The sequence below is a fragment of the Clarias gariepinus genome, chromosome 8, assembly GCF_024256425.1.
Source record: "Clarias gariepinus isolate MV-2021 ecotype Netherlands chromosome 8, CGAR_prim_01v2, whole genome shotgun sequence".
Lineage (NCBI taxonomy): Eukaryota > Metazoa > Chordata > Actinopteri > Siluriformes > Clariidae > Clarias > Clarias gariepinus.
The window spans coordinates 16,434,431-16,461,425 of record NC_071107.1 but is presented as its reverse complement, the minus strand read 5'-3'; the positions used below and the strand labels follow the sequence as shown (position 1 = coordinate 16,461,425).

Here is a 26,995-nt window from a genome sequence, read left to right as displayed (position 1 = left end):
AGTACTCATTTCCATCTAAGTCCCAAAGTAGCAGATTATCATTTATTTAACTGACCACAGTTTAATGCCCCACGAAGCCGTATTTCCTCTATTACTGTGCAGAGGTGTAGACATACCTTTTATGTTAAATGGAAAAATCAGCTAATGGATTGTCCCAGTTTGAATATGATCTCATTTATTCCATCATTGTCCATAAATTACACTCCCAATACATTTCAAAAGCTTTCTTTGCTACTAATCTATAAATCAGCACTTCAGGTTTTTGGATATACTGTAGTATTTAAATGCATAACAGCATACAGCAGACTATAGAGCTATAGAGAGATGTTTTAAGCATATTTAAATGGATATTTTTTTAACATTAGAAATACAAATAAACATTTAATGTTTATAAACACCATTAGGGCGTGGATCGAATTTCATCTCATTGTCATGATTTATGTATGCTTTTTGTTCCACTGTCGGTTTCCGTGGAACATCATTTCTCTAAGACTTTGACGTTATTTACTTAAGGTCTGACTCACGTTTGAGGTTTTCCACAGCAACCGGAGAGAGAAAAGAGACCGGAGTAAAGTGTTAAGGGGCAACACCTTTCCAATGTGATCCTCTGTCAGGTCAAATCCAGGGTGTTTTAACATTAAAGGAAACAGACATTTGTTTTGGGAAGGACTGTGAATTAACCATGTCAGTACAGGCCCCTGCTCGCTCCCTCTGAATGGTCATTCACTCAAACACTAGTGCCATGTAAAACAGAATTTAACGCACGTTCAGAAGACACTTGTACTTACTCTGTCTCCTTTCTCCGGCAAATGTCTGTGCTTTACCATCATGACCACCAGAGATGCCACGGCCACACACAGGCATTAAGAATGCTCCTGCAAGAATGATCACTTTCTTTTTAACAAAAGCTCTAGCAAAGGTCTCACTGCTTTCTGATGTGTAGGGAATTAAATATCCAGTGATAAACCTAACAAGTAGCCCCAAAAAGAGAAGGGAATCAAATTTTTTTCATATTGAAATGTATTAAAACAGTGCCAAGATGCTAAAATAGAACATTAAGTGTATTTACTGCTAACGGTAATTATTATTTTCATGAATCTCTTCAAATGAAACGGTTTGGCAACTTGCAAGATTTCAATACGAACAAATCCAAGAAGACATGTAATTGTGTTGACAGTATAAAATCTTTATTTGCCTAATGCGGCATCTATACAGAACAAGTGCTAAATTAAAGCAACAACTTCACAACATTATTTCACTGTGACCAGAGGAAACACAAAAAGCACAAAAACACTGTAACCATTTTACCTTCAATTTTTTTTAATGGGGGGAAAAACCTAGCTCTTGCACAGTAGGAAAAGAAAAGTCATTGTACTGTATTCAAGTCAGTATAAATACGCATGGATTCAATCAGCTTAGAGCAGTGTTTATTTTATAATCCCACAGGTCGCTAGCAATGTGTTAAATCCGTTAAAGCTTAGGTCACAGAAGGTCATGAACCCTGCTCCCTCTGCTCCTCTCAACAGCCAGTGACACAGATTAGTGAAAAAATGACAACTATCTGCTACTATCTGTGGCACCAATCCAAGGCCACACTGGGTACAGATATTTTAATGGGGTTCCTGAAGTTCTAAGCTGAGGCTTTGAAAGGGTAAAAGGTCAAAGGCTCGATGTCAGAGATGGAGGAACAAGGTGCTGAAGTTGTGTTATGTGGACTTAAAAGCCAAGGCACATGTAACTGTGAGTGTGTGTGCGTGTTATTGTGCCATTGTGATGTTTTATCTTTTGGGCCTGGGCCCTGGGGTTTTAAAGTCCAGTGAGTAGAGGGCTGAGTCCAGGGCGGCGTACAGGTGTGTGGCGTTGAAGCACAGACTGTACACAGGACTACTGGTGGTGGAGGTAAGCTGGAACATCTGGAATGTTAACCAAACTGGGACATTAAATGGGGCTGAACAATAGCACCACATACAACTCTTTTCACTACAAATAGATAAAGAAAAAGTGAAGAAAAAAAGTGTGAAGCGCACACACATACCTGCAAACAGCGGGTTTGTCGTTTGTCCCACAGACGCACCACCCCATAGTACGAGGAACCACTGACGATCATATAATTCTTATCGGTCTTCATACAGTAAAGTGCATTGTCATGAGGCTCCTCCCACTCCATCACACTCTTCCTGTCGATGAGAGCAATTATACTACATTTATTTACAGAACTCTGCCAAACGTTGTGCAATCAAAATATTATACTTTTGTGATATTATACTTCCAGACCAAAACCTTAGTGACTGCTTTCTTGTGAACCTTAAAAGAACCTTAACTGTATTTGTTTAAAAAAAAAAAAAGAAAAAAAAAAAAAAGGAAAAAAAAGTGTGGATTAAACTTGTTTTACCTAATGGTACAAGCTGAGGAAATGGGTGAGGTTAATGGAGGTAATAAATAAATTATGGGAAAAGAGGGCTGTTGGTGGGCCAACAGACATTAGGGCAGGAGGACCACATGGATTATGTGAGATGTCTGGATTATGTCCGGGTCTCACACATGTGCACACATGCATACATATAAAAATCTAATTCAAATTTGTGTCATATACAAAACCATACACAGTATGATATGCAGTGAAATGCTTACATGACTGTTCGTGACCTTGGAAGAAAAAAAATGAAGTAAGGAAGCATTAATGCTAATAGCAAAGAATAAAAAATATAAAAGTGTAAAATCTTTTGTTAAAATAAAATACAATAAAATAAAGTCGAAAGTAGAAATATGTAAAGTATGTAAAAGAAAGTAAGAACTTAAATAAAACTATAAATAAACTGTATTAAGTATGGAACGTGCAGGCAGCAGCAGTATGGTGTGGTCATGAAGTGTGAAATAAAATGATGAATTATTTACTGCAAATAATTTTAACATCTCTCAATCTATTATTCTTTCTAAACAAAAAGAGAACATTCTGACCATAGATCCAATACATGAAACTTAGGTTTATGTCCCCTAAGTATACAATTGCTCTTGATAATAAATCGTGTTTTTTTTTGTCAGTAACAAAACAATTAGTGTAATGATGGTGACAATGTTTGTCGCTGTTCATTTCACACTCGCACCTGTCACAAGGATTTCACAGAGTTTGCATTAAATATCCACTTTCTAGTAATGAAAACAACTTTCACATGACTACTCACTCTGCCTGAGGACTGACCACATACTGGCCCCTGACTGGTCACACTGTGAATTATTGATATCTTAAGAGGGGACATTTGTGCCTCCCTGAACTCTCCAGGGCCTCTTTCAATCACCTCTGATTTGTGTTACATGACTGCCCATATGCGATTGTGTGTGGGTGTGTTCCCTGTCATGGCCCGACACAGGGGCCCAGTCTGCCGCTCACTGATCCCTCGAGCTCGCCCCGTTGCCCTGGAGATGCACAGCACCACATCAATATGGCCACCGAGTGGTGCAGACCTGGGTGGGTCAGAGTCCTACAGTGAGAGCCCCTCTTAAAAAGGGGGTCCCTTTCAGGAGCCAACAGGAACAATGGTGTCCACCGAGCCAAGAGGAGTCTCAGGCCTGGCTCCTTTTTTGTCTAAATGGTGCTCTATGCACAGGAGGGCTTATTAGATTAACTGAGAACACTAATCTTCCCCACAAGCTCTCAGAGAGAGAGATTCACTAACTAACTTTATTACTCTGTGCAGACATGCCGAGTTCTGCTGACGGCACAATTCACTTCGAATCCAACGTAATCCGCGCATCGGCCATGCAATGCATGAGAAGAAGTGCTCAGTGCAAAAAACGTTACACACTCGTTCACTGACACCTCATAGCACTGCTTTCAGGACAGCGGAGATCCCCTCTCCTCCCACCTCAAGTACCTGGAGCAGACACGAAGATCCCAGTAGCGGATGAAAGTGTCATATCCGCAGGTGAGGAGCTGGAAGGGAGACTCATACACAATATCCAACACACCTGCGCCTCTGCGGAACTTTGTGCCAAGACACGTCACCAGGTCACACCTGTGCGAGAGTGAGGAGAAGACAACACAAGATAAGTTATGGACTATTCCTCTTCAAACATCATGAAAGAAATTGCAGGCATCAAAAAATTATAGGGCCTGGCTTTAAAGTTGACACAGGAGAGCAAACCCAGTGTGCTTGCTCTAGGCCAAAAAACAAGTTGTCTAAAAAGCCTGATTTGGAAAGAGAGGTTATTTAACACCTCAGTGCTTGTTCAGCGTATTAGATGCACTCACAAGGTTGTCTCAAGGTCTTATGTCTTAGTTGGTATGTTAGTGTGACCAATCCATCAAGTTGTCATTTCAGACCAAATGCCTTAATTTGCCTAGTTAATTACCTTTAAATCCCACTATATTCCCATATTCCCATCATTGATAGACCACACAAAGGATAACCAAAATCCTAGGAGATGGAGGGAAAAAAGTAAACACCTAGCTGAATGGGTTGAGAAAGCAGATTACGACTAGTGCTGGCCTCTATTCTTAGATGTGTATGGGAACAAAAAAGGACAGAGAGAAGAGAGGGTCTGAGGAGGAGAAGAAGAGATAGAGGGGGGATGCCCATGTTAGCACCACGCTCCTATGATCACAGGCTGAACAGGCCTGCTGCGCCCTCCTCGCCTTCCCCCACCAACACCGCAGAAGCCAGATTATTGTAGAATAACAATTTCATTGTTGCTGTTTAATTCCCTTCATGACCATGACTGTGTGCGACTTGTGGACCTTTGATACCTGGTCCCTAGCAACTATTTAGCGGAGTCCAATGCCCATAGCGACCACCCCCCACATTCGAGGTCTCCTGTGAGCTTGTTCACCAAGGGCAGACTGGTAATCCTCAACCTTCGCTCCAGGGGACGAGGGGGGTCTTATTAGACACAGCCTTTTTAAAAGATAGGCCTCCAGAACTAAAGGCAATACCCCTGGTGGGCCCAACAGACAAACTGCCCCTTTGGCCCATGGGTGTCTATGTTAAGCAAGAACTCATCATTTACCCCTCGCTGCTAAAACAGCAGCTTATCGACTACCTACAGCTGTAGATAGAGTACTGAACAATAGAAACAGTCAATTGGTCTTAACAAAAAAACAACTTCTCATTACAGTGCTTCGCCTCACATGGTTTTATGGACTGGTTAGGAATAATGTGTAAACTCATGTCAATATGGCACATCCGGTGTCTGCCTGGCCCTCTGCAAATGTCAAAGCGTGAAGCGAGAAAAACAAGCGTCGTAAAAGAAGTCCTCACATCTGTGCTCTGATTTTAAAGCCAGTAATAGCACTGTTCCATGCAGAGCAGCAAACACCAGGATTCTTAAATTGTTAGGTCACAGATTTTATGTGTGTCATTTCTTTTTGACTTGGGAGGACCTATGAAGATTACAGGATGGAGGATAACCATGTAATCTTTCAAATTGCTGCATCTGCAATGGCGGCCAGCCTTGTTCTCTGCACAGTCGGCCCAGTGTGTGATCTGACAGCATCACAAAGTATGTCAGACAAGCTCTGAAAGCTCTGGAAACATCAGGTGAAACCATACCTGTCCTTCTAGCTGTCTGATGACAGGGAAGAATGGGAATTTGACCTAATGAGTGCTTTTGATTATGAAAGAAGGGCTTTCGCACATTGAAAAGCACCGGTGAAACTAATTTTGCCATGTCGTACTAAACGTGCTACTCTATTATTACACTAGTATATTATCATATAGTATAAAGGCATTTTACAGCGCTAAAAGGTATATGATAGAAACCTCAGGAGTAACCGGTATTCGTTTGTATTACATACGCTCTACAGATAGCCAACAGAATCAAAAAGAGGATAGCAGACCACACACAATGTTACACAGCAGTAAGCGTGCAGAGACAATGTCATTTTTATCTGAGTGTGAAATAACAGTAGTATTCTTCCTTCCCTAGTGCACTTTTTCACCTAAAGTACGCCAAGACAAACAGCTCTTCTGAATATGAATTAGGATTTTACCATGTCTTATTTTGCTGCTCTGTGCTGCTTGCTGAGGAAGATGTCTAACGTCCAAACATGTGGGGGAGTTAAGAGGTCACACATAGACCGGTTAGGGGCATTTGAGATGTGCAACCTGTTAAAGTGATCACAGACAAAATTACCACCAAAAGCAGCAAGACAAACTAAAGAGAAAATGCATTGTATTTTTGGCTCTTTTAAATAACTCCTTGGAGGCTCCTGACCTCACCCTAATCCTATTTGACCCCAGGATACATTTAAGTCGGAGCTGTAAAGCACTAATTCCCACCTAAATTTTCGTAAGAGAGACTAATGCATTAGTAAACGTATGGGTCTTTAGTGACCCAAGATTCTTCTGATTCATTTGGTTTCTTTATACATTCCATAAGAGCCTAATAAAACAAGGTGACAAGAAGTCCATCCATTTTTATGCCCTGATATGCTTGAAAAGCTGTTAAATAATAATTCTCAGTTATAAAGAATGACATGTGTTAGTGATTAGATGTGAGTTCTAGTCTCAGAGCAACGGAAGCAAAATGCAGAGGCTGGACCCTTCAGCCATCCTTACTTTCTCTGTAGCCATTTGGGCCACACACACACACACACACACACACATACATACACACATACATACACACCTTATGAAAGGGGCCGTTAATGAATTGATGGATTTTAAAAAAGGGAGAGGCTAAGGGCATTTCTTTTGAGTATTAGAGCCACAAAAAAGGTAATTTTCCATTGACGCTCTTGTAAGGTTAAGTATAGAGGGTAAACTGGCACAGGAAAGCTATGGGAAACAGTCAGTACCCTGAAAGGATGCGAGACAGGTACATAAAGAACCCTGCTGGGGTTTTCAGTGCCTAAAACAAACAGAAATAGCATTGCACCGTCTGCTCGTCAACCAATTTAGCCGAGAGTTGAAATAACCGCAAGCCAAGAGAGAGCGAAAAGAAGAAAAGGGGAAAAAAGCTCAGCATGGAATGTCATAGGGCTGGACAATGGAGACTTTTAAATGTCACACGCGTTCTCTTAAAAAACAATAAGATTGCAATTTGTAAAACACAGCTCCTGCCAGATCCAGACATTTAACCCTCTCTTTCAGGGAAGAATGTGAGGAATTCCAGTGCAATTGTATGGTTCTTTGATGGCTTTTCTCTCTGTTTATCCATGACCGAAGGCCTCATGAAAAGTTTGGGGTGCCTTTAAAGCGCCACTTGTGTGGGACCCGACGTGATCACAGGCTTCGGTACCACAAGCAAGAAAGGATGTGAACCGTAAAAATACATTTACTAATTTACCAATTGAAAGGTCAGGAAAAATACTACACAAAATGCAGAATTTACCTTTCAGATTATTATTCAAATATAAGACTGTTCAGGTATTTTCTTTTTAATAGCGACATGCCCTCTCCACTTATTTGTTCATTAGTTTTGAAAAGACAAATAATGCCTTCAGTAAAGTAACTGGATGAACAATATTCTCTGCCGTTTGAACACTGCATGTTGTTCACTTGCTCTGTTGTAACTCCTCAGTCTGTTTCCCCACCAGCTGGTCAGCTGCACTGCTGAGACATGAGGGTGAGAGAGATCCTGGCCTGTACATGTCTCCTCTTTTATTCTCCTTTCCAGTCAACATGCAGCGTTCAAAAAGGTGCCCCCATCTTTTGTGAACAATGTCAGGGACACTTGTCATTATACTTAAAGTGGTTCTTGAGGTAACCAAATAAACAAAAGATGGGAACACAAGATCTCTCATTGTTCTAACTGCCCTGCAAACACAACTGCCACACAATACTTTGATTATTTAAATCGAGTAAAGAAGCGTGCAGGCCTTTTGGGAATTGGCCTGATTTGGGAAAAGTGCTCATCATATTTAATTCCCCCCCACCCCCCACACACAAACTAAGTAAGGAAATGCTAAATATATTCACTTATTTGAAAAACAGCAGGGCAAACTCTGCTGCATTGATAATCATCACCTATATGTGTTGCTCACAACACTGTAATTGTGTTTATGATCTGATGTCTGCCTTTATCACTGATATTGTTGCCATCCTAATGTGTTGTCTCATGTTGGTAGTGGCTGTCTGAAGAATGTGCTGGTGGTCTGTCTGGGAAACTTAAAAAAAAAAAAAAAAAAAGGGACACCACTCCACCACCCCTTCGCTCATGGCTGTTTTCTCGACTCCTTGTGACTGGCGGCTTTGTGCTCCGTACAAGGTGCACCTAATTACCAGACAGGAACACATTAGGGCAGGACACATCTAACCCACACGCAGCAACACAAAGATGAGAGGAAAGAAAAGCCGACAAGTCGTGAGACGGGGCGATGCAGATACTACTGAGTCTGTTTCACAATAATAAAATGTATTAATAAGAAACCCCTAAACATCTTTTTAAACAAATGAAATAGAAAACAGCAACAACAATGCAAGGAGACAGGTTTATGTGTTTATTTCTCAATAGCAGTGATGTGCAAGCTATCCTACAGCTCGTTTAATTCGAAATCAAAGTCTGCATGCATACACGACCATCAGTCTGCACTACCTATCCACACTTCACTGATCAAACCTCAGCCGAGCCTTTGGCCATCTAAATCCTGACCAAGTTGTCTATTTCTCCTCCTCTTTCGTAAAATGTGATTCCCAGGGATATACATGGTAAATCGCCCCTCCTCCACCCCAGCAACCTTTCTCGGATTTCCTTGTCATTTGGTGCCGGAACATACCTTTTTCCCCCTTCTTAATTTTTTCCGACCCTGGCCTGACAATGTGTAAGCAGACTGAATTCTGCAGGTAAAGCAGGGGAATTACAGAAGCCAGTCAGGCTGTATCAGGTTTAAGCCAGGCCTTTCATGATAGGAATTTTGAAGTCAGCTTTGAACTTCACAAAAAACCCAGTAAGGTAGTTCAGACACTTACGAACAACAACTATCATTATCATACGTTTTACTTGCGTTATTAATTACACTGACAAATAGTAAAGTAAAGTCGAGCCTGAACAGGGCTCTTCAGTGATTTCTGTCAGGTTGCAACTTTAATCTCTGTAGAAAATCTCTGCAGTGTATTTTCATGCACAACTTTCATAAGGATCTTTTAACAATAAAATTAGAACACACATTATGAAAAGCATACAGGTTAGATGACAAGAATGAAGTCAGCTACCTTTCTGTGTCCCATATCCGAAGAGGAGCAAAGTTTTCACAGCATGCTGTTCCAGTCACGAATGTGCTGTTGAGGAAGATACATGCATATATTAATGGATTAATATAATCCAGGCATATATTTAGGCAAAGACTGTCAATCTTGTACATCTATCTATTTAACAATCAAAATCTGACGTTAGCTTGAAGTTACAGTAGACAATAAGGTATAAGAAATCTTATGCATTTATACAGTAACGTTTTTTGTGGTTAAGCGTTGTGAGCATCTTTACTATATCATCTATTCTTGTCAGTACACTGATAAAAGATTTGACAAACAAACAAGAATACCGAAGGTGAAAGAAAAGCCAAGCGGGATAGTAAGACAGTTGACTTTGTTCAAAGATGTGCATTCTTTCACCAAGCTGTTAGGGGGTGGTTAAGTAAGAGAAACAAAAACACATTGGTACCCCCTTTGATTTGGATGACAGGTTGAAATTAGTTGGAACAGGTAGGGAGGAGGGTGTGAATGCATGTGTGTGTGTGTGTTCCATGGTTTTGACCTGCTTGATAGTTAGGGATTAGAGCCCTCCTGGACAGCTGGGATTGGCAGGTGAGGCTCCAGGCCTCCACCGCTCCCTGTATTGTGTGTGGAGGTGAGGCTCACAATAGGACTCCCACACTAGAGAACAGCCAAGAATGTAGTGGCTTTAGCGCCCAGGTATTTCTACGATGTCCTGCTGAGATGAATTCTTCTCTCATAGCTCAACTCAACTTTTTCGACTTACATAAAGACAACACACACATATGCTCACTACGCGTTTCCACATGTACTAGTCTAAATTCTGTTTAAATATAGATCCTGACTAATAGTGTTTCAGCTTTGAGAAGCCACAGAGATTTGAAAGCATGCTGAACACAATGAATTCCAAAGCTGCTTACTGAAACTCTCACTTTTTCTTTAACTTCTTTTCTACTTACATACCTCCAGAGAACACCCGAGCAGTGAGCTCTCTCCACCCAAAAACCAAAAAAAAAAAAAAAACACAACCACAGACTCCACAAAGGAATACCAGTGTGGCCTCAAATTAACAGCCAGTCTATGTGAATAAGCTCTCTAGGGCCTGGGGTCTAACTCTAAACCTTGTGCACAAAAACAGAATGAGGGACAGTGACCCCGCACTACAGCCAGTAAGCCCTGATAGAGAGAGAGAGAGAGAGACATTAGGATTTGAAGGCCACCTTTTATACCAAGGTCATACGTAAGACAAGGCCAAGAATCTGTTAAAAGAAAGAAGAGCGGTTGAAAACATTGATTTTCTGTGAGAAAATCTACTGGGATATACTGGGTATGCATTTACAAAAAAAAAAAATTATAATAAATAAAATATATGCTAATCAATAACACAATATAAAAGCAACGTGTGGGAGGTAAAAATAGACACAGCATGTAGAGGAGTGAGAGAACAGGCGTTCCTGCTTCTGATGGCTTTGGCTAGTTCCTTCACTGAGGGCCCAAGCGTATTGGCATAGACAGCCATGGCAGCTGTCAACCCGGTTAGCAGTGGCCCATCAACCATATTCAGCTTGCTGGGCCAGTGCTGGCATTTTAATTACTGTTGGGTAAACTCATTTGCCCCAACGAAGGCTGTGTGTCCTAATAGAATATGCAGGCTACATGACCTCTGAACCTGTGTGACACAAGATACAATAGGGGCAAAGCCAAGCTCTCTCTTCCCAGCCCTTATTACTCTCTATTACTTCAATTACTCATCCCTCGCTGCGTCTGATTGTAGAGGGGAAGGGAAAAAAAAAAAAACGAGAAAATGTATAAAGCAAAATAAAACAAATCAGTCAAAACACAAAACTGTGTTTTTTTTTGCTATGTCTATAAAAGGTCAAAGGCACTATGTCACCTAACATAAATGTCTCCCACAAGCTAATAATAATAATAATAATAATAAAATTGATCTCTGCCCACTCTGCTTTAAATTGAGCTGGCACAGTCAACACCACCACTAAGGCCCACGCTACCCCCTCCGAGCGACCTCCCTCACCCAACAAACACAGTACCCCTGAGGATCATTAGAACATGTCAGGGGTTCACTGCTAACACAACCATTTTGGTAACCTAATCAGCTGACATCATTATTTGTGGAACTGGGTAGCATGAAATTAGTGCCGGGGTCACACAAACTTTAATCCAACCCCTGCTGAGAAAAAAACTCCAACAGTACCTACATTATCAGGGCCAAAGCAACATAAACTTCACAAAAAGGGAACAAAAATATAAATATCTTGATACATCTTTCACTTAGACACTATACTGACAGTAATAGCCAGGGGGTGTGCTGATCTAATAAAAGTTCATTTCCTAAAAAAAAACAGATCAGTGTGATATTACATTTGACATATCAGATCTGATCTACTGGCATTTTCATATCATGAACATGTGTTACGTTGACTGATGCCATTGCAGAGAGCTAGATGACAAACTGTTTGCATCGCACCTGTGTTCAAGTCAAACTGGGACTCGTGATGAACTTTCTCATGAATGAAGGCATAAAACTGGTTGACATTAACAAAAGACTTTAAACACACTACGGTGATGAGACTCGTAGCTGCAGTAAAACGTTTGAATTATCACGATGTTTTAAAGAAGTCTGGTTGTCAGTCAATGATGGCCCCGGCCGAGATGGCTTGGAGCCCAATACAATTGTTACCCTTGAACACTCAGCAAGTTGACGCCTGATCCTTGAAAATCAATGGATAGCTTATCGACATCCTGCGGAAGAGGCTGTGGGAACTGTACACGCAATCATTCACAAACATCACTTGCACATTACAGGAACTTGGCTTGGAGTTATTGCCACATCCCTCACACAGTCCTGACCTCGCTTCAAGCCATTTCCACGTTTGGGGTATTAAAGGAGTTCCTTGGAGGCCAGGGTTTCAGACATGAAGCAGTCTGTTCATGGCTCCAGTGTACTGAGCTTGATGGTATCCTTAAATTCTGGAATGAGTGCATTAGTTTAACAAGAGATTATATAAAGAAATGAAGGCAGTTTTTTTACTCTCAGAAATGTGTTATTTTGCACAACCAAAAGGTTTGACTTAAACACCCCTCGTATACATATTTCGAACAATAACAATCAAATTTATAAAAATGTAAAAAAAATAAATAAATAAAAATCCCACAATGAAAATGTAGCTTGACAATAACAAATTTAAATTATAGAATATACTAGCAGGGGAAAATTTTAGTTTACCTATTCATTTGTTTCAACTTAATTATACATGTCTGAGCCAGAGTTTTTTGCAAAAAACATTTACTGTAACATTCTATACCAGTCCCTGTGAATGGCGAGTAACACAGGGGTACAAATGAGGTTCACAGCGAGTGTAAGCCCAGCACATCAGCGTGTCTTTTAAGTGGGATAGCTTTGGGCCCGGAGGAGGTTGTTCATTTGTTATGGTTGACCCCTGGCTTTGTAAGGAGGGATGTATCTAGTTTGTAAAAGTGCTTTCATCTCGGCCCCTAAATATGTTTGAATTGAAAAGGGTTATGATGTATTTATATCGCTCTGAAAAGGACAATAGAAGAGGTCTCCCTCGCTCTTTCTCTCCCTGTGCTCCCGCCCTCTCCCCCCCACTTCAACTCACACCCGAGTTCACAGACCTTTTGGCTTTCTGTTCATGTCCCCTGCGTCTGAGGTCAGAGGAACATTCCACACACCGCCTTTTGCTTAGCTGGGTGGAACATCAGATCAATTTGGACAAATAAAACAGAAAATTCATGAGAAGCTCAGCGTCCCAAAGTCGCTATTCCTGCAGTCCATTAGTCACCTGACTCATTATAATGTCTAATGCAAGGTGCAATGCAGAAGTCTGCAGTGCTTAGTAGGAATTACCAAGCCAACTTTTGTTAGCCCCGTTATTACTTTCTGGAATTTACAATCACATTTTTTGAATGTTTCTTCCCATTTGGAGCTGCAGAAAGCCCTGAAAGAATCACGTCTGTTTAGTTACATTTCAGTTGCATTCTATTAAGAAGCAGTTGTGATTAACTGAAAATAAACTGATTATGCTAGTAATAAGGAGATCAAACAAACATTTGGCAGCAATTACTTCATATATCTACAGATATTACTTATTTAGAGAAATCCTGCTGTAGGTTTGTGCCGCTGTACATATCAGCAATTCAAATGCCAAAAGGAACCTACAGGAGTATAAACACTCACTACATTGCATTTAAGAGAAAAAATGCTTTTTTAGCAAGTACCAGAAGTTTCCATCTCAAATGCACCCAGGGAACACCTGTATGTGGCATGTGTCTAATGATCTGCTTCTGCAAAGCCTGCATAGAAGGGGCATATTGACTGCAATTATTCATGACACCACCTGCAGTCAGCGGCTATAGCTCCCATGCAGTGCTTTCAGTAGTAAGCACCCTGTATTTAACATGTGGGAACGCACATTCTGTCCGTTATCGCTTTATTGTTGCAGCCTCTTTTTTTCTTCTTTTACTTGCTTTTTTTTTTTTTTTAACTAATTGAATTCTTGACTCCTAAGACACAGCTCGCTCTACTAGACTTCAGAAAGTGGGAGTGAGTGTGTGTGTGTGTGTGTGAGAGTGTGTGTGTGAGAGAGAGAGAGAGAGAGAGAGAGAGAGAGAGAGAGAGAGAGAGAGAGCGCAAAGGAAGAATGAAAGACGCAAGTTTTTTTCCCCTCTTTCTCTTTTTAATGTTTGAGTGGGGTGGAGCAATGGGGGTGAAATTGTGGCGGGTGGGGTCGTGGCAGCATAGAGGGGTGAGTCTCCATGTACTTTGATACGAAAGGTCAGAGGTCATGCTCCCTCCGTTTGCCAGAGAGAGGCGATTTGGGGGCGGTTTATCCAACAATCATTTTCTTTAGAAAGTTTCAAAGGCAGTACCCCTGCAACATCTTTGTAGTTGTGCTTGACCAACTCTAGACAAAACAGATTCTGCCAAAAAGGACCCTTTCTCACCTCTCCTTGGGGTTGCTTCTCTCTTCGATGCCTTGCACCCCCTCCCCCTTTATCTCCCATGGTCTGATCAATGTAGACTCACTACAACTGCTGAGGCATTGTCTACTTTGCTCTTTGACGCACGCAGATCGACTGTCACAGACTCCACCAATCATGCTTATAGCACAACTCCTGGTTACCATATGCCCGATTTACATACACACATTAAGGTCCCGTAATACAAAGCATGCATCCTGAACACCATGTTGACCGATTACAGTCAGAATTTTCAGGAACAGCTACCATGGCTTTAATCATTAGACCAAGGGTAGCAGGGTATTTGATCACTCACATGTACAGTGGGGCAAAAAAGTATTTAGTCAGCCACCAATTGTGAAAGTTCTTCCACTTAAAAAGATGAGAGAGGCCTGTAATTTACATCATTTGTATACCTCAACCATGAGAGACAAAATAGGGGGAAAAAATCCAGAAAATCACATTGTGGGATTTTTAATGAATTAATTGGTAAATTCCTCAGTAAAATAACTAACAAGTTATCTTACCTACAAACAAGCAAGATTTCTGGCTCTCACAGACCTATAACTTCTCTGTCCACTCGTTACCTGTATTAATGGCATCTGTTTGAACTCGTTATCAGTATAAAAGACACGTCCACAACCTTAAACAGTCATGCTCCAAACTCCACTATGGCTAAGACCAAAGAGCTGTCAAAGGACACCAGAAACAAAATTGTAGACCTGCACCAGGCTGGAAAGATTAAATCTGCAATAGGTAAGCAGCTTGATGTAAAGAAATCAACTGTGGAAGCAATTAAAAAAAAAAGAAAGACATACAAGACCACTGATAATCTCCCTCGATCTGGGGCTCCACCCAAGATCTCACCCCGTTGGGTCAAAATGATCACAAGAACTGTGAGCAAAAATCCCAGAACCACACAGGGGACCTAGTGAATGATCTGCAGAGAGCTGGGACCAAAGTAACAAAGGACACCATCAGTAACGTACTGCGCCGCCAGGGACTCAAATCCTGCAGTGCCAGACGTGTCCCCCTGCTTAAGCCAGTACATGTCCAGGCCCGTCTGAAGTTTGCTAGAGAACATCTGGATGATCCAGAAGAGGACTGGGAGAATGTCATATGGTCAGATGAAACCAAAATAGAACTTTTTAGGAAAAACTCATCATGTTCGGAGGAGAAAGAATGCTGAGTTGCATCCAAAGAACACCATACCTACTGTGAATGAAGCATGGAGATGGAAACATCATGCTTTGGGGCTGTTTTCTGTAAAGGGACCAGGATAACAGATCCGTGTAAAGAAAAAATGAATAAGGGCCATGAATCATGAGATTTTGAGTGAAAACCTCCTTCTATCAGCAAGGGCATTGAAGATGAAACGTAGTTGGGTCTTTCAGCATGACAATGATCCCAAACACACCGCCCGGGCAACGAAGGAGTGGCTTCGTAAGAAGCATTTCAAGGTCCTGGAGTGTCCTAGCCAGTCTCCAGATCTCAATACCAAAGAAAATCTTTGGAGGGAGTTAAAAGTCCGTGTTGCCCAGCGACAGCCCCAAAACATCACTGCTCTAGAGGAGATCTGCATGGAGAAATTGGCCAAAATACCAGCAACAGTGTGTGAAAACCTTGTGAAGACTTACAGAAAACGTTTGACCTCCGTCATTGCCAACAAAGTGTATATAACAAAGTATTAAGATGAAATTTTGTTATTGACCAAATACTTATTTTCCACCATAATTTGCTAATAATTTCTTATTTTATTATCGATTTTTTTTCTTATTTTGTCTCTCATAGTTGAGGTATACCCATGATGAACATTACAGGCTTCTCTCAGCTTTTTAAGTGGAAGAACTTGCACAATTGCTGGATGGCTAAATACTTTTTTGCCCCACTGTATCTGTGGTGTTGTAATTGCTATCATTTTCCAGCAAACCCTAATGTACGTACATTCTTAGGAAAACTACAGTATGGATGAATTTAGAGACAAACTCTCCATTAACAGTGAAGAGCAATCGGATAAAGACTACAGTGTGGTATTTAAAAAAACAGTGGAACTACTCTAGCTTTAGGACTATCGTATTATGATCTAAGAAGTATGACACAGAAAATTTAATGCAAAAGAGTAACATGTCGGGGCAAAATCAGCTTTATTTTGCACATCAAAATCCCTAATGCCTTACCATTTGTCACAGTCACTTAAACGAAAATGTAATTTTAGCCTGTGTGAAGACTAGCATAAAGCAAAAGAAAGCTCTTGTATGTGAAGAACAAATGATTTAGCGTGGTGAGCGTACACACGACGGCTAGGGTTACATTCCCTTGGATGGAGTCTTCCAGACTCTACAAGCCCTAGCTTGTTAGCAAGGGTTTGACATGTTTGACATTACAGGAAACAATTTAACTGACTATTAGTCACACACACACTCACAAATGCTTCCTTATAATTCCCCAGTAAAACAGAATAAGAGAAAAAAAACAACAACAGAAGAATAATCTGTTAATCTGTTACAAAATGATGTATGTGGCGCTGTCCTAATATGCTATAAGTTATTAACAGGTCAGGTCTATTACCATATAACCTGCTTTACTGCATTTACTACAATGTTATCCAACTATACGGGTCATTGTTGCAAATGAAAAAACATTAGTTATGTAGCAGACAATGATTAAATAAATACTGTTAACTGCAAAAGAGATTTTAGATAAACCATGAGCACTTCAGAAACTATTGGATTTATATGTCAGGAAAGATTCATGGTGTTGGGATGGCCAAAAGCTGCTCAACACACTGTGGCACCTATTAAACTGTCAACTCAGTGGACAGTATATATGTATGATGTGTGCCAGTGTATTATTATGATAAAACAATAAAACAAATACAAGATAAAATGTTTTTCTTCAAAAAGATTAATTTTAAGTTTTTTAACATCCTTGTTCTATTGGCAGATGACAGAATGTATTTAAAAAACATAGTTTTCAGAAGCAAGCAAAATCTCAGTAAAACAACAAATTCAAGCATTAGTAAAAAAAAAAAATAATAATAATAATAATTTTATATATATATATATATATATATATATATATATATATATCTCATTAATTCTATGTAATTTTACTTAATAGGATTTTACAGTGCTTTAAACCTGGACAATACTCTACAGCTTCTAGAAATTATGAAAGAGCAGTTTTCATCAAACAACATGTTTCCAGCAGTAGTGGTAATTAATCTGCCTTATAACTAAGTGAGCAAGTTGATCAAGCCCTAACATGACTCAAATTGCAGATTACTCAAATGGCAAGATAAACTAGAGGTGAAGTTGACAAGATCACACATGAGAAATTATTGATAATTTTATTTTAGAACTGTTACCCTGGGATATGGATGTGCCGTTAAGAAGGTAAAAGTGGTAAAGGTGGGATATTCTGGTCATTTAGTACATTCTGGCAATCAGCCGAATTCATTTTATTGCCAAAAAATGTTGCTTAGCCTAGACCTGACTAACTGAAGCAATCCCAGATCATAACAGAGGCTTGTACAGTGGCCACCATGCATGATTCTTACCCTGACACTCTCATTGGGTCCCATCTGGATTAATCAGATCACATGATCTTTTTCCATTGCTCCAAAGTCTAATCTTTATGCTCCCTATCAAATTGGAGCCTTTTTTCTCTAAATAGCCTCACTAACAAGTCTCCTACTTATGGCTAAGAGGTTTTTTTTTTTTATGTTACATTCATTGTTTTGTGTCCCATTCATTGTATGTTGGAAGGCTCTTACTTTTACTATTAAACATAGCTGTGTTTTTTTACTGTCGATTTTTTTATGATGCAAGTTGCTCAAGTCTCCATTCTTGATTTTTTCCTGATCACATTTCTTTAACAAAATGTACACTTCAGCACCATTCATTTAGGTTTTAATGTGTTGAACAGTTCTTAACCCAATTCCAGTCATTTCAGCACGTTGCTTTCTTGGTCTGAAGCATGTTTAGGATGGTACATTCACTGCTGAAATCCTCTAGCGTCTAGCCTGCGCCCAGTCCACCTAAGAGCAGACACTTTCACAACTTGTCACACACAAGACTAATCAAACTACTAAGAGATAAGATGGGTCTCCTAGCAGATGATTAAAACTAAAAGGAAAAGAATAAAAGTGTGTTATAACCATGCCTAGCATGGTAAGAATTTCAACTGTGAAAAGCAATCCTGGCAAAATCAGTAGCCAGAACACCGCTGAGATCAATCATGTTCACAGCAAAGAGATATGAGACACGGAAGAATCAAGCTTGGCATTTTTCTCCAGCCACACTATCCCTGTACTGAACCTTAAGATGATGTTCAGTGGAAAAATTGAGTAGAAAAAAAGGTGAGCAGGCCAGAAGAGAGAGCAGAATAAGACAGATGGACTGAAGGAAAGCCAATAAGTAGAAAGAGACAAAAAACATGAGAATGACACAGAGAGGAATAACACTAGAAGAACAAGAACAGAACAGTAAGAAGCACTGTCACATTTAAGATATACTGCTGCTGCTTTGCACTTGGTGCATACAATAAAATGTACAACACTTCGGTGTCGAATGCACACCCACACTGCTCTTTCTCATGCTCTTCTTTCCCTGCTCTCCTTTTCTTTAGAAAACTGTCGTTCTCTGCACCTCCTGTCTCACTCCCTGTTCTTTAGATACCTCAGGCGTGAAGCTAGGACAATTACATTTGCAACACAAGGGGCTCTTCGTCACCCAGCTTCCCAAATTTAAAGACATATTGTACAATTAACATTTTGTAACCTTAAAGATACTGCAAAATATGTCTCGGCTCACTTATTATAACTTACAGGTTACAGTTACAGGTAATCATAACAAATCAATCAGGTGTTGGAGTTACTCTGACATGTTAAGCCATAAAAAAAGTTTACAAGAGCCACTAACAGCAAACCTCAGAATTGACTATTTTAGGCGAATTATTTTCCTTAGAATTCAAATTATTTTGAGCTAAACATTAAAAAGCGCCTTAACTTCTTAAGGTTAAAGACTTAAAGTCTTTGCCTTTCACACAATTGTCAATATACAACAAGCAGATGTGTTTTGCAGCTAAACTAGTTGACACCTTTTAGACCATTAAATTAACTTCTCCCACTGTCAATGTATTAAAAAGTGGCTGGTCTATTATTTGGGAGCAGTAGTCTGTTTCAGAGGCCTGCTATTTCAGCCATTAAATTGGAGAATTAATGATGTGGATAATCGTTTCTTATTCAGAAATCTAGATTCATGGATGAACGGTCAGGGCAGCAGGGATTAATAATTTAGCCGAATGGATAAAACAGCACTGAGCCAACCGTGTTTGCTTTGATCGTACACAGGATGTGCTATAGAAAAATGAAGATGAAAAGTAAGAAGAACCCAGCACTGTTGTCTAGTTGCTTCAAGTGCCAGATCATTGCATTCAATCAGCAGCGCTGGGAAGGTGCGCTTGATAGATCAGCTGCCTGACACGCAGAGGCAGGTGGAGGATCAGTACTAGTGTTACAGCTTCATGCGGCTGTGTGTCATTAAGTGAGTGGGTGTATACATGGCTGAGTAATCAAAGGCAACAGAAGTAAAGGCAACCCCGCTTCGACATTATATCCTGCCTCGTTTTTTCCCCCTTTCATGTCCCTCACTGCTTTTGTCTCACTTTTTTTTTTTTTGTTTTACCTAGTTCGTCACATTAAGAACAAAACGGATTTGCTAGCCTTCACCCTATCTGGGTGAAGGTCCAAAACAATTTGATATGTCTAAGCTTAAATAAGTTAACATCTGTCTATTTCCTGATTGCATTATCAAAGAAGTATGTAATAATGATCAAAAATAAAAAAGTTAAAAAAACAAACAGTGAAAAGTACAACATAAAAATCTATAGTCCAACAGGCCAAAATGGTTGTGTCAATCTAAAAACCACCTAATCATAAAGAAAAAAATCTGCATGTTCTGCACCATGAGGGGGCACAATTCTGCTTTGTAATCATTTAGAACCCAGCTCCCATTCTTCTCCATCTGCATTTCAGAGGTGTTAGCTGCCTGACTTCAAAGCAACGGCATGGCAATAAATTGAAGAATGCATAAAAAAAAAGTCTGGCCACCTGCAATGATGCACTCTGCCTCTGACCCCTTTACTTGTAATGCCCCTGTTGCCAAACCATCGGATACATTCTTTATTTGGACAATCTCAAATTCACCCTGATGAAAAGCAGCAGGTCAATGCTGGGGGTCTCATTCTGATATGGTCCACAGTACTACAAAAACCCACACGGATGAAGCAGAAACATGAAAAGGAATAAGTATCATGTAGGTGAATTATTCTTATATATTTGTAATAAACACTATTATGATTAGCGACATGTATGCAAAGTAAGGCATAAATATGACAGGCAGTACAGGAAGATAATCAGTGATGGGTGATGTGATGCTGTTAGCAGGTCTAAACTGTAGGTTATCCAATAACAGCAAGTGTTTTATTCCTCTTATACCACAACAATCTACCTAGAATTATAATGTAATTTTTAGTCATTTTACTTTGATTTTTTTTTTTTACAACTTTTAAAATTTATATTTTGGATCCTGTTACCACTTACATTATAGCAATTGTAAACAGCTGTTCCTTCAGCAATGTTTATTTTGCCAAGTAAATTGGACAAAACCCGAAACCATGCAAACAAAATATAAAACCAGTAGGTCCTCTATCCGGGAGACTCTCCTGTGGTGGGAAACTGATTGAGCATTGAAGCACTGACACCTGAAAAACCTTAAATACTTTAAATAAAGGAACTGCTAAATGTAATCAACTCATGAGTGTTGCGAAATGAGTAAAATAATGAAATAAGCACAGGGACTCACCACAGAGAGGGACTGATGGCCACTGACCATACTCTGTCATAAGTAGGGATAGTGTGAAGACATTTTCCCAACTCGTCTGGATTTAATGTCCACACCTTAAAGAGGGGAGAAAAAACAAAGCAAAATAAAAATGTCTATACTGTTGCTGACTTACCTCAACCAAACATGAAAGAAAATTAGAGACACATTTTTCTCTGATCCTAACGCACCCAAACAAACATACATAAACTAATGTACAGTATCGTGCAAAAGTCTTGAGACACCCCTCATTTCTTCATATTAAATTAAATTACATTCAGCTTTATGTAGATTAAAGAAATTGGAGCACATATTGGGCGGCACGGTAGTGTAGTGGTTAGCACTGTTGCCTTGCACCTCCAGGGTCCGGGTTCGATTCCCGTCTCTGTATTCATGGAGTTTGCATGTTATCCCTGTACTGATGTGTGTGTGCCCTGCGATGGATTGGCACCCTTTTCAGGGTGTATCCTGCCCCATGCCCTAAGCCTCCTGGGATAGGCTCCAGATCCCCTTGACCCTGAATACCGGACAAAGGGGTATAGAAGATGAGTGAGGATCACATATTTTTGTGTGAGAGGCTGTCTAAAGATACCACTTAAAAATTTATTTTTTATGCAACAGCCTCAGCAACAACCACATTTATCCTCTCGCCTGTTCCAACCATTCAGCATCACCAGTATACTAATAACCAGCCTGATCATCTGTCATCATCTGTATCTGTTTTTCATTGGTTCATGCATTTAGTTAGATGTTTTGTATGCTTCAATGATTCACATGTCTCTATGTGTCTTAAAAAAAACGAAACATTCTTCTGAAACAGTCAGGTACAGGGACTGAACTGAAATGAGAGGAAAAAAACGAGTGCAACGAAGTCCTTCAGAAAGCCCGAAGACCTATACATACTTTTATCCACACAAAAAATACAAGAAAAAATACATGTAATGTACAAGAAAAATACATGTAAAAAATAAGGGGCGACTCAAGACTGTTGTAAAGTGCTTTAGATGTGTTGGGACCTGACCGAAAAATAAAAACACTGTCTGCTGATCCCTAAACAAAACATTACTTCAGTCTTTAGTTACCCACCATGTGAGGGTTAAAGCAGTCTGTTATATTTTAGGTGTGAATAAATACAACACACTTTGTTTTTGGAATGGTTAAAAATATAAGATATTAAGTTCAGCAATATGTCTTTTTCTCACCTTAGCAGTCTTGTCTCTAGAACCACTTATTATTAATTCACCCCTGGAGTCAATACAGTTCACCTCCTGATTATGGCCAAAATACTCCACAGAATAATCCCGGTTTTTGTAATGAACGATGATCTTCCCATCCCTGCAAAATATTACAAAATGTAAAATGGTCATGAAGCAGTTTAAATTTTTTTGCATAAAATGTAAAAAAATAAGCTCAAGCAATCTCAAATGTTTTTTTAATGTAAAAAAAAAAAAAAACACCTCAAAGCAAAAAATTACTTCTTTTAAAAGAAGCAGGTATTTGTTACAATAGTGGGTTTCCAATTTGATTTATAACAATAATCAAACAATAATCAAATAATCTGATTGGCCAGTAGAAAGTGATGTGATGCAGACCATTCTCAATTTAAAACATTTTTCAGTCACATGGTATATATGAAAAAAATAGTATATACTGTACAATTCTAATTCTAAAAACTTACTTCACTAGTTTAAAAAACATTGTTTGATCCTTAAACATACTGTAATTAGATGCAAACTTTATTAAAAAAGACTTTTATAAAAATAAAAAAAAAATAGGCTACTACTACCCCAAATGTAATATAAATGCATACAAACATATCGTTAAACACCAACTATAAATTACCCTCCAGCGCTGATGAGATGTGCGTCTGTCAACGTGAATCGACAAACGTCTTCTTGGTGTCCTGAAAAAACATCCACCCTATTATGTTGAAACCGGCCTCTCTCAGAACCCCTGAGATCATAAGCTCCGATGTCTGCTGCCTGAGAGAGATAGAGCACATCACCGTCCAGCTGTATCCATGGCAACAAGCTGTTGGGGAGGAATAAAGTGATGGAAATTACCCCTACACATGTAGCTCAATTAGGCTTCGAAGTTGGATCGAGTTGGAGGTGATAAGATGGATAATGAAATTGACAGGGATTTCTTGTACTAGCTGGTAATGGCAATGACACACCCACAGAAATGGTGCTATTATAGGATGGGCAGTAAAAGAAATGTAAAAGAAAAAGAATGTACAATGTCCAATACTGTGCAAAATTATTTTTCATATTTTGTTTGCAAAGAGCCAGACTTTCTAATTTTATGTTGTCTTTAAGAATAGTTCTCCAGGCTTCCTGGAGGACTTTTTTGACTCTCTTATTCTGCTAAGTTTTTGGCTCAGACCAGTCCCTGTAGCTGAGTAGTTATATAGAAATGTTTTGTTTGTTAAGCCACACCGTGACCTACGAATCATTTAAGCATACAAAACATCTAACTTAAAGCATGAACCTGTTAGAAACTAATGTATACTGGTGATGTTGGATGCTGAGTGTTTGGAACTGACGTGAAGGGAAATAAGGCAGCCTGTTATAGTAAAACATTTTCTCCCTTTTCTTCAATGTAATCGAATCATTGAATTGAATTGAATTTAATTTTATTTAATATGAATAAATGACAGATGGCTCAAGACTTTTGCACAGCACTGCACATTCTAAGTAGTTTAACATTCTAACTTCTCCTAAATGGCCGTTTTATATGTTTAACTTAACTAATTTGTCATGTTTGTCTCACTGTCACTTTGTCGCTCTTGTTTGCACATTTGCACATGCACTTTGTTGTCTCTTCTGTATACAAACGTAGATAGTTCCCAGCTAGCCAGCTAATTATGTCTCCAAGTTAGTTATTAAGCTAGTTAGTTATTTGTTAATTTATGTTGTTGATTTATGTTGTCATGTCAATCTGTCTTGTCTCAGCTAGCCAGCTAATTAGGCTTCTTAGTTAGCTAGTTAGTCTTTATGCTAATTTATGTTGTACATTTATGTTGCATGTAGCACCTTGGTCCTGGAGGAACATTGTTTCGTTTCACTGTGTACTAACTGTATATAATTAAAGGGACAATAAAGCCTACTTGACATACCCCAAGAGCCATGAAGCATGTGATATCTTTTAAACACTTTTATGGCCACAAACAAATCTGACTGGCTTTAAACATCACTGTGTAAATTATTTTATTTCTGTTTTAAGAATTACATATTAAAAAGTGATTAACAGTGAAAAGTAAAAAAAAAAAAATAAATAAAAGATCTTGGATGTTTGCTGACAGGCTCCAGAAAAAGATGTGTGATTGGTCTATTCCCTGAAAGCAGATGGTTCTTGACAAAAATTGAGACGTTCAATAAAGCAAAATTAACTTACTTTATCTTCCACTTGAGAAGGACATTGTTGCGACAAGCACCACGGCGCCAATTTTGAGAAATCTTCACTCTGTCCTTCAGTGTGATGTTAGGATACCTAAAAAAACATTAAACCATTCTTAATAACACATACTCACAGCAATACATCTAATTTATTTTAAAGAGTTAATCATTCTCTTAAGCCACATTTACATGGAATGTTGCACCATTTCTGTGCCTTGGCATTCTGTGTAAAATGAGGAGAGGCAGAATCAGCCAGCAGATAACCCATAAAGCACTTTCACATAGAAATAACGCCATAAAATCGATAACAAGACTTCCTCAACATGCCACCTGTGCTTGCATTTAGTAATTTACCTTGAACCCAGGAATTTGGGCAGTGTGCCGGGCTCAAAGGAGTCGCGAGGTTTAACACAACAGCGTCAAGTCAAGTGTGATTTATGCCTTATGCGTTGGACAAGGGCTGAGTGCTGAGGTGCTTTTGCTAGTATTTACATGACTTACTACAACATATTCTTCTGCTTAATGGTTGCTGTCACCAATTTACTGACATTTACCACTAATAAGATGCTTAACTGTGCTTAAATGCATGCTGTCCTTCTTACAGAAGTACAATCTTCAAAAAAACAACAACAGTATAGTACTTAGATTAGCTTAGATTTTCTTTTTTAATTACACTGTCAGTGGAACTTTTTGTGCTGATATATAAAAAAAATGTGCCTTTGTGGGCAGAAAAGAAGGACAACTTCTTGGGCAACTTGACTGTGGAACCAGCACATCATGCTTCATATGGGATAGTGAAAAATGTACATGTTGCAACAAATAAATATTGGCAATGAGATAAATCTAATTTGATATTCTCACACAATTGTAAATTCATGCTTTATTTTCACTTGCCCTAACTGAATAGCTGAATTGGAAGTAAAATGTGCCTGATACACTTATACCACCACAACTGTCACTGTCATGTCACTATCAGTGGTTCTATCTGGTTCTATGGTGGTCACCTTTTATTAATGCCTGGGACAGTAGTTTGTTAACTTACACAGTGCAGCTATATAACAATCAGCCATAACATTAAAACAACTGACAGTTGAAGAGAGTACCATTAATCTGACACAATAGGGCTGGAATATATTGGGTAAAAAGTGAGATCAGCTCCTGGAAGGTGGTCAAAGAAAGAACAACCAGTGAATTGATGTGCAAGGGGAGTGAAGATTAGCCTGTTTGGTCTGATCCCACAGCGAAGGTTGTAACTCAAATTGCAGGAAAAAAGTTGATACTGATTATGATAGAAACGTGTCAGTACATACATCTTGCTCTGTATTTGGCTGTGTAGCTACAGACCAGTCAGATTGCCCATGCTGACCCATGTCCACCACCAAAGCACCTACAATCGGCATATGGGCAGCCAGGTGCATGTATGTTATGTACCTGGGGAAAAGATGGCATTTGGATGCCCTATAGGAAGAAGGATGCAGTGACAACTTGATGATCAGGTGCAATGTTCTACTGGGAAAACTTTCTGGCATTTATGTGAATGTTATTTTGACACGTACCACCTGCCTAAACATTATCAGTATCTCCATGTCTCAATGTCATGTATGGAATGGTCTTGGCAAACTAGTCCAATCCATGCAGGATTCATGTCTCTTAAAGGCTTGGCCACAGTTACTGCAGCACATCTTCAGAGATCTTATGGTGTCCAGGAGTCAGGGTTGTTTTGGCAGCACAAGGGTGACTTATACAACACCAGACAGCTGGTTTTAATGTTCTGGCTAATCACTGTATAACAAATGTAGTTCATAAGGTACACTGGATGTATTAATCTGTTGAATACAAATACATAAGCACATGAAGTGGACTATCACTTAAAACAAGAGTAGTGAAACTATCCTGAAGAATGAAGGTGTTAGATTCTCAAAGTCAGCATTATTTTGACAAACGCCATCTGGTGTAAGACTAAATGGACCAATAATTAAACATAATTTGTTACCGGTTACGTTAGCTACAATAATTGAAAATGAGAAGGCTTTTTCGACTTATATGTGTGGGAACAAACGTAAACAAGACAGCGGAACGTTGCGTAAACTTGCAGAATTCGCACTTACGCTGTTTCCGTTCGTTCGGCGCGTGCAATATGACGCACTTTACGGATATTACGTTTCGAGAAGGCCCGCGGTAAACAGTTAGCAGACTAGCTAGCTAGCTACATGTAACTTAAATATAAAATAAATCCTCACAGGTCTGTTCCTTCCCGCGTCATTCCAGTGTTGATAAAGTGTTTTGCAATCCTCCTCCATACGCCGTCTCGGAGAATGAAGTGATAGCTTCTCCTGCAAACTTGAGAGAGGCGACATAGCGATTTGTAATCCAGGAACGACAGGATTAGGTAAAGCACATCCTCGGGTAACTGGAAGAATAACATATTGGGCTCCTCCGAACTGTCGCCGTGCCACTCGTAGCTATGATGCCGGATCGACGAAGACGTTTATTAACGTCTTTAGGCGTATGGCGAATCCCATCTTTCTCACGGCGAAGTAACACACCGAGTGGTGGAAGCCAT

At 39.5% G+C, this 26,995-nt stretch overlaps 1 protein-coding gene across 2 annotated transcripts; it reads right to left on the bottom strand.

Annotated features, from left to right (window-relative positions):
- Nucleotides 1-1,165: 1,165 nt before the first annotated feature.
- On the bottom strand, nucleotides 1,166-26,995 carry fbxw4 (F-box and WD repeat domain containing 4). Of its 2 annotated transcripts, XM_053502031.1 has the most exons (9): nucleotides 26,673-26,995; nucleotides 24,431-24,526; nucleotides 22,877-23,065; nucleotides 22,237-22,369; nucleotides 21,017-21,111; nucleotides 9,150-9,215; nucleotides 3,873-4,013; nucleotides 2,036-2,177; nucleotides 1,166-1,913 (listed from the first exon to the last, which is right to left on the bottom strand). In XM_053502031.1, the coding sequence occupies exons 1-9, from the start codon at nucleotides 26,855-26,857 to the stop codon at nucleotides 1,779-1,781; spliced, it is 1,182 nt and encodes a 393-aa protein (XP_053358006.1). In that variant the 5' UTR covers nucleotides 26,858-26,995; the 3' UTR covers nucleotides 1,166-1,778. The 2 variants fall into 2 exon arrangements, with proteins under 2 accessions (XP_053358006.1, XP_053358007.1); XM_053502032.1 differs by lacking the exon at nucleotides 3,873-4,013.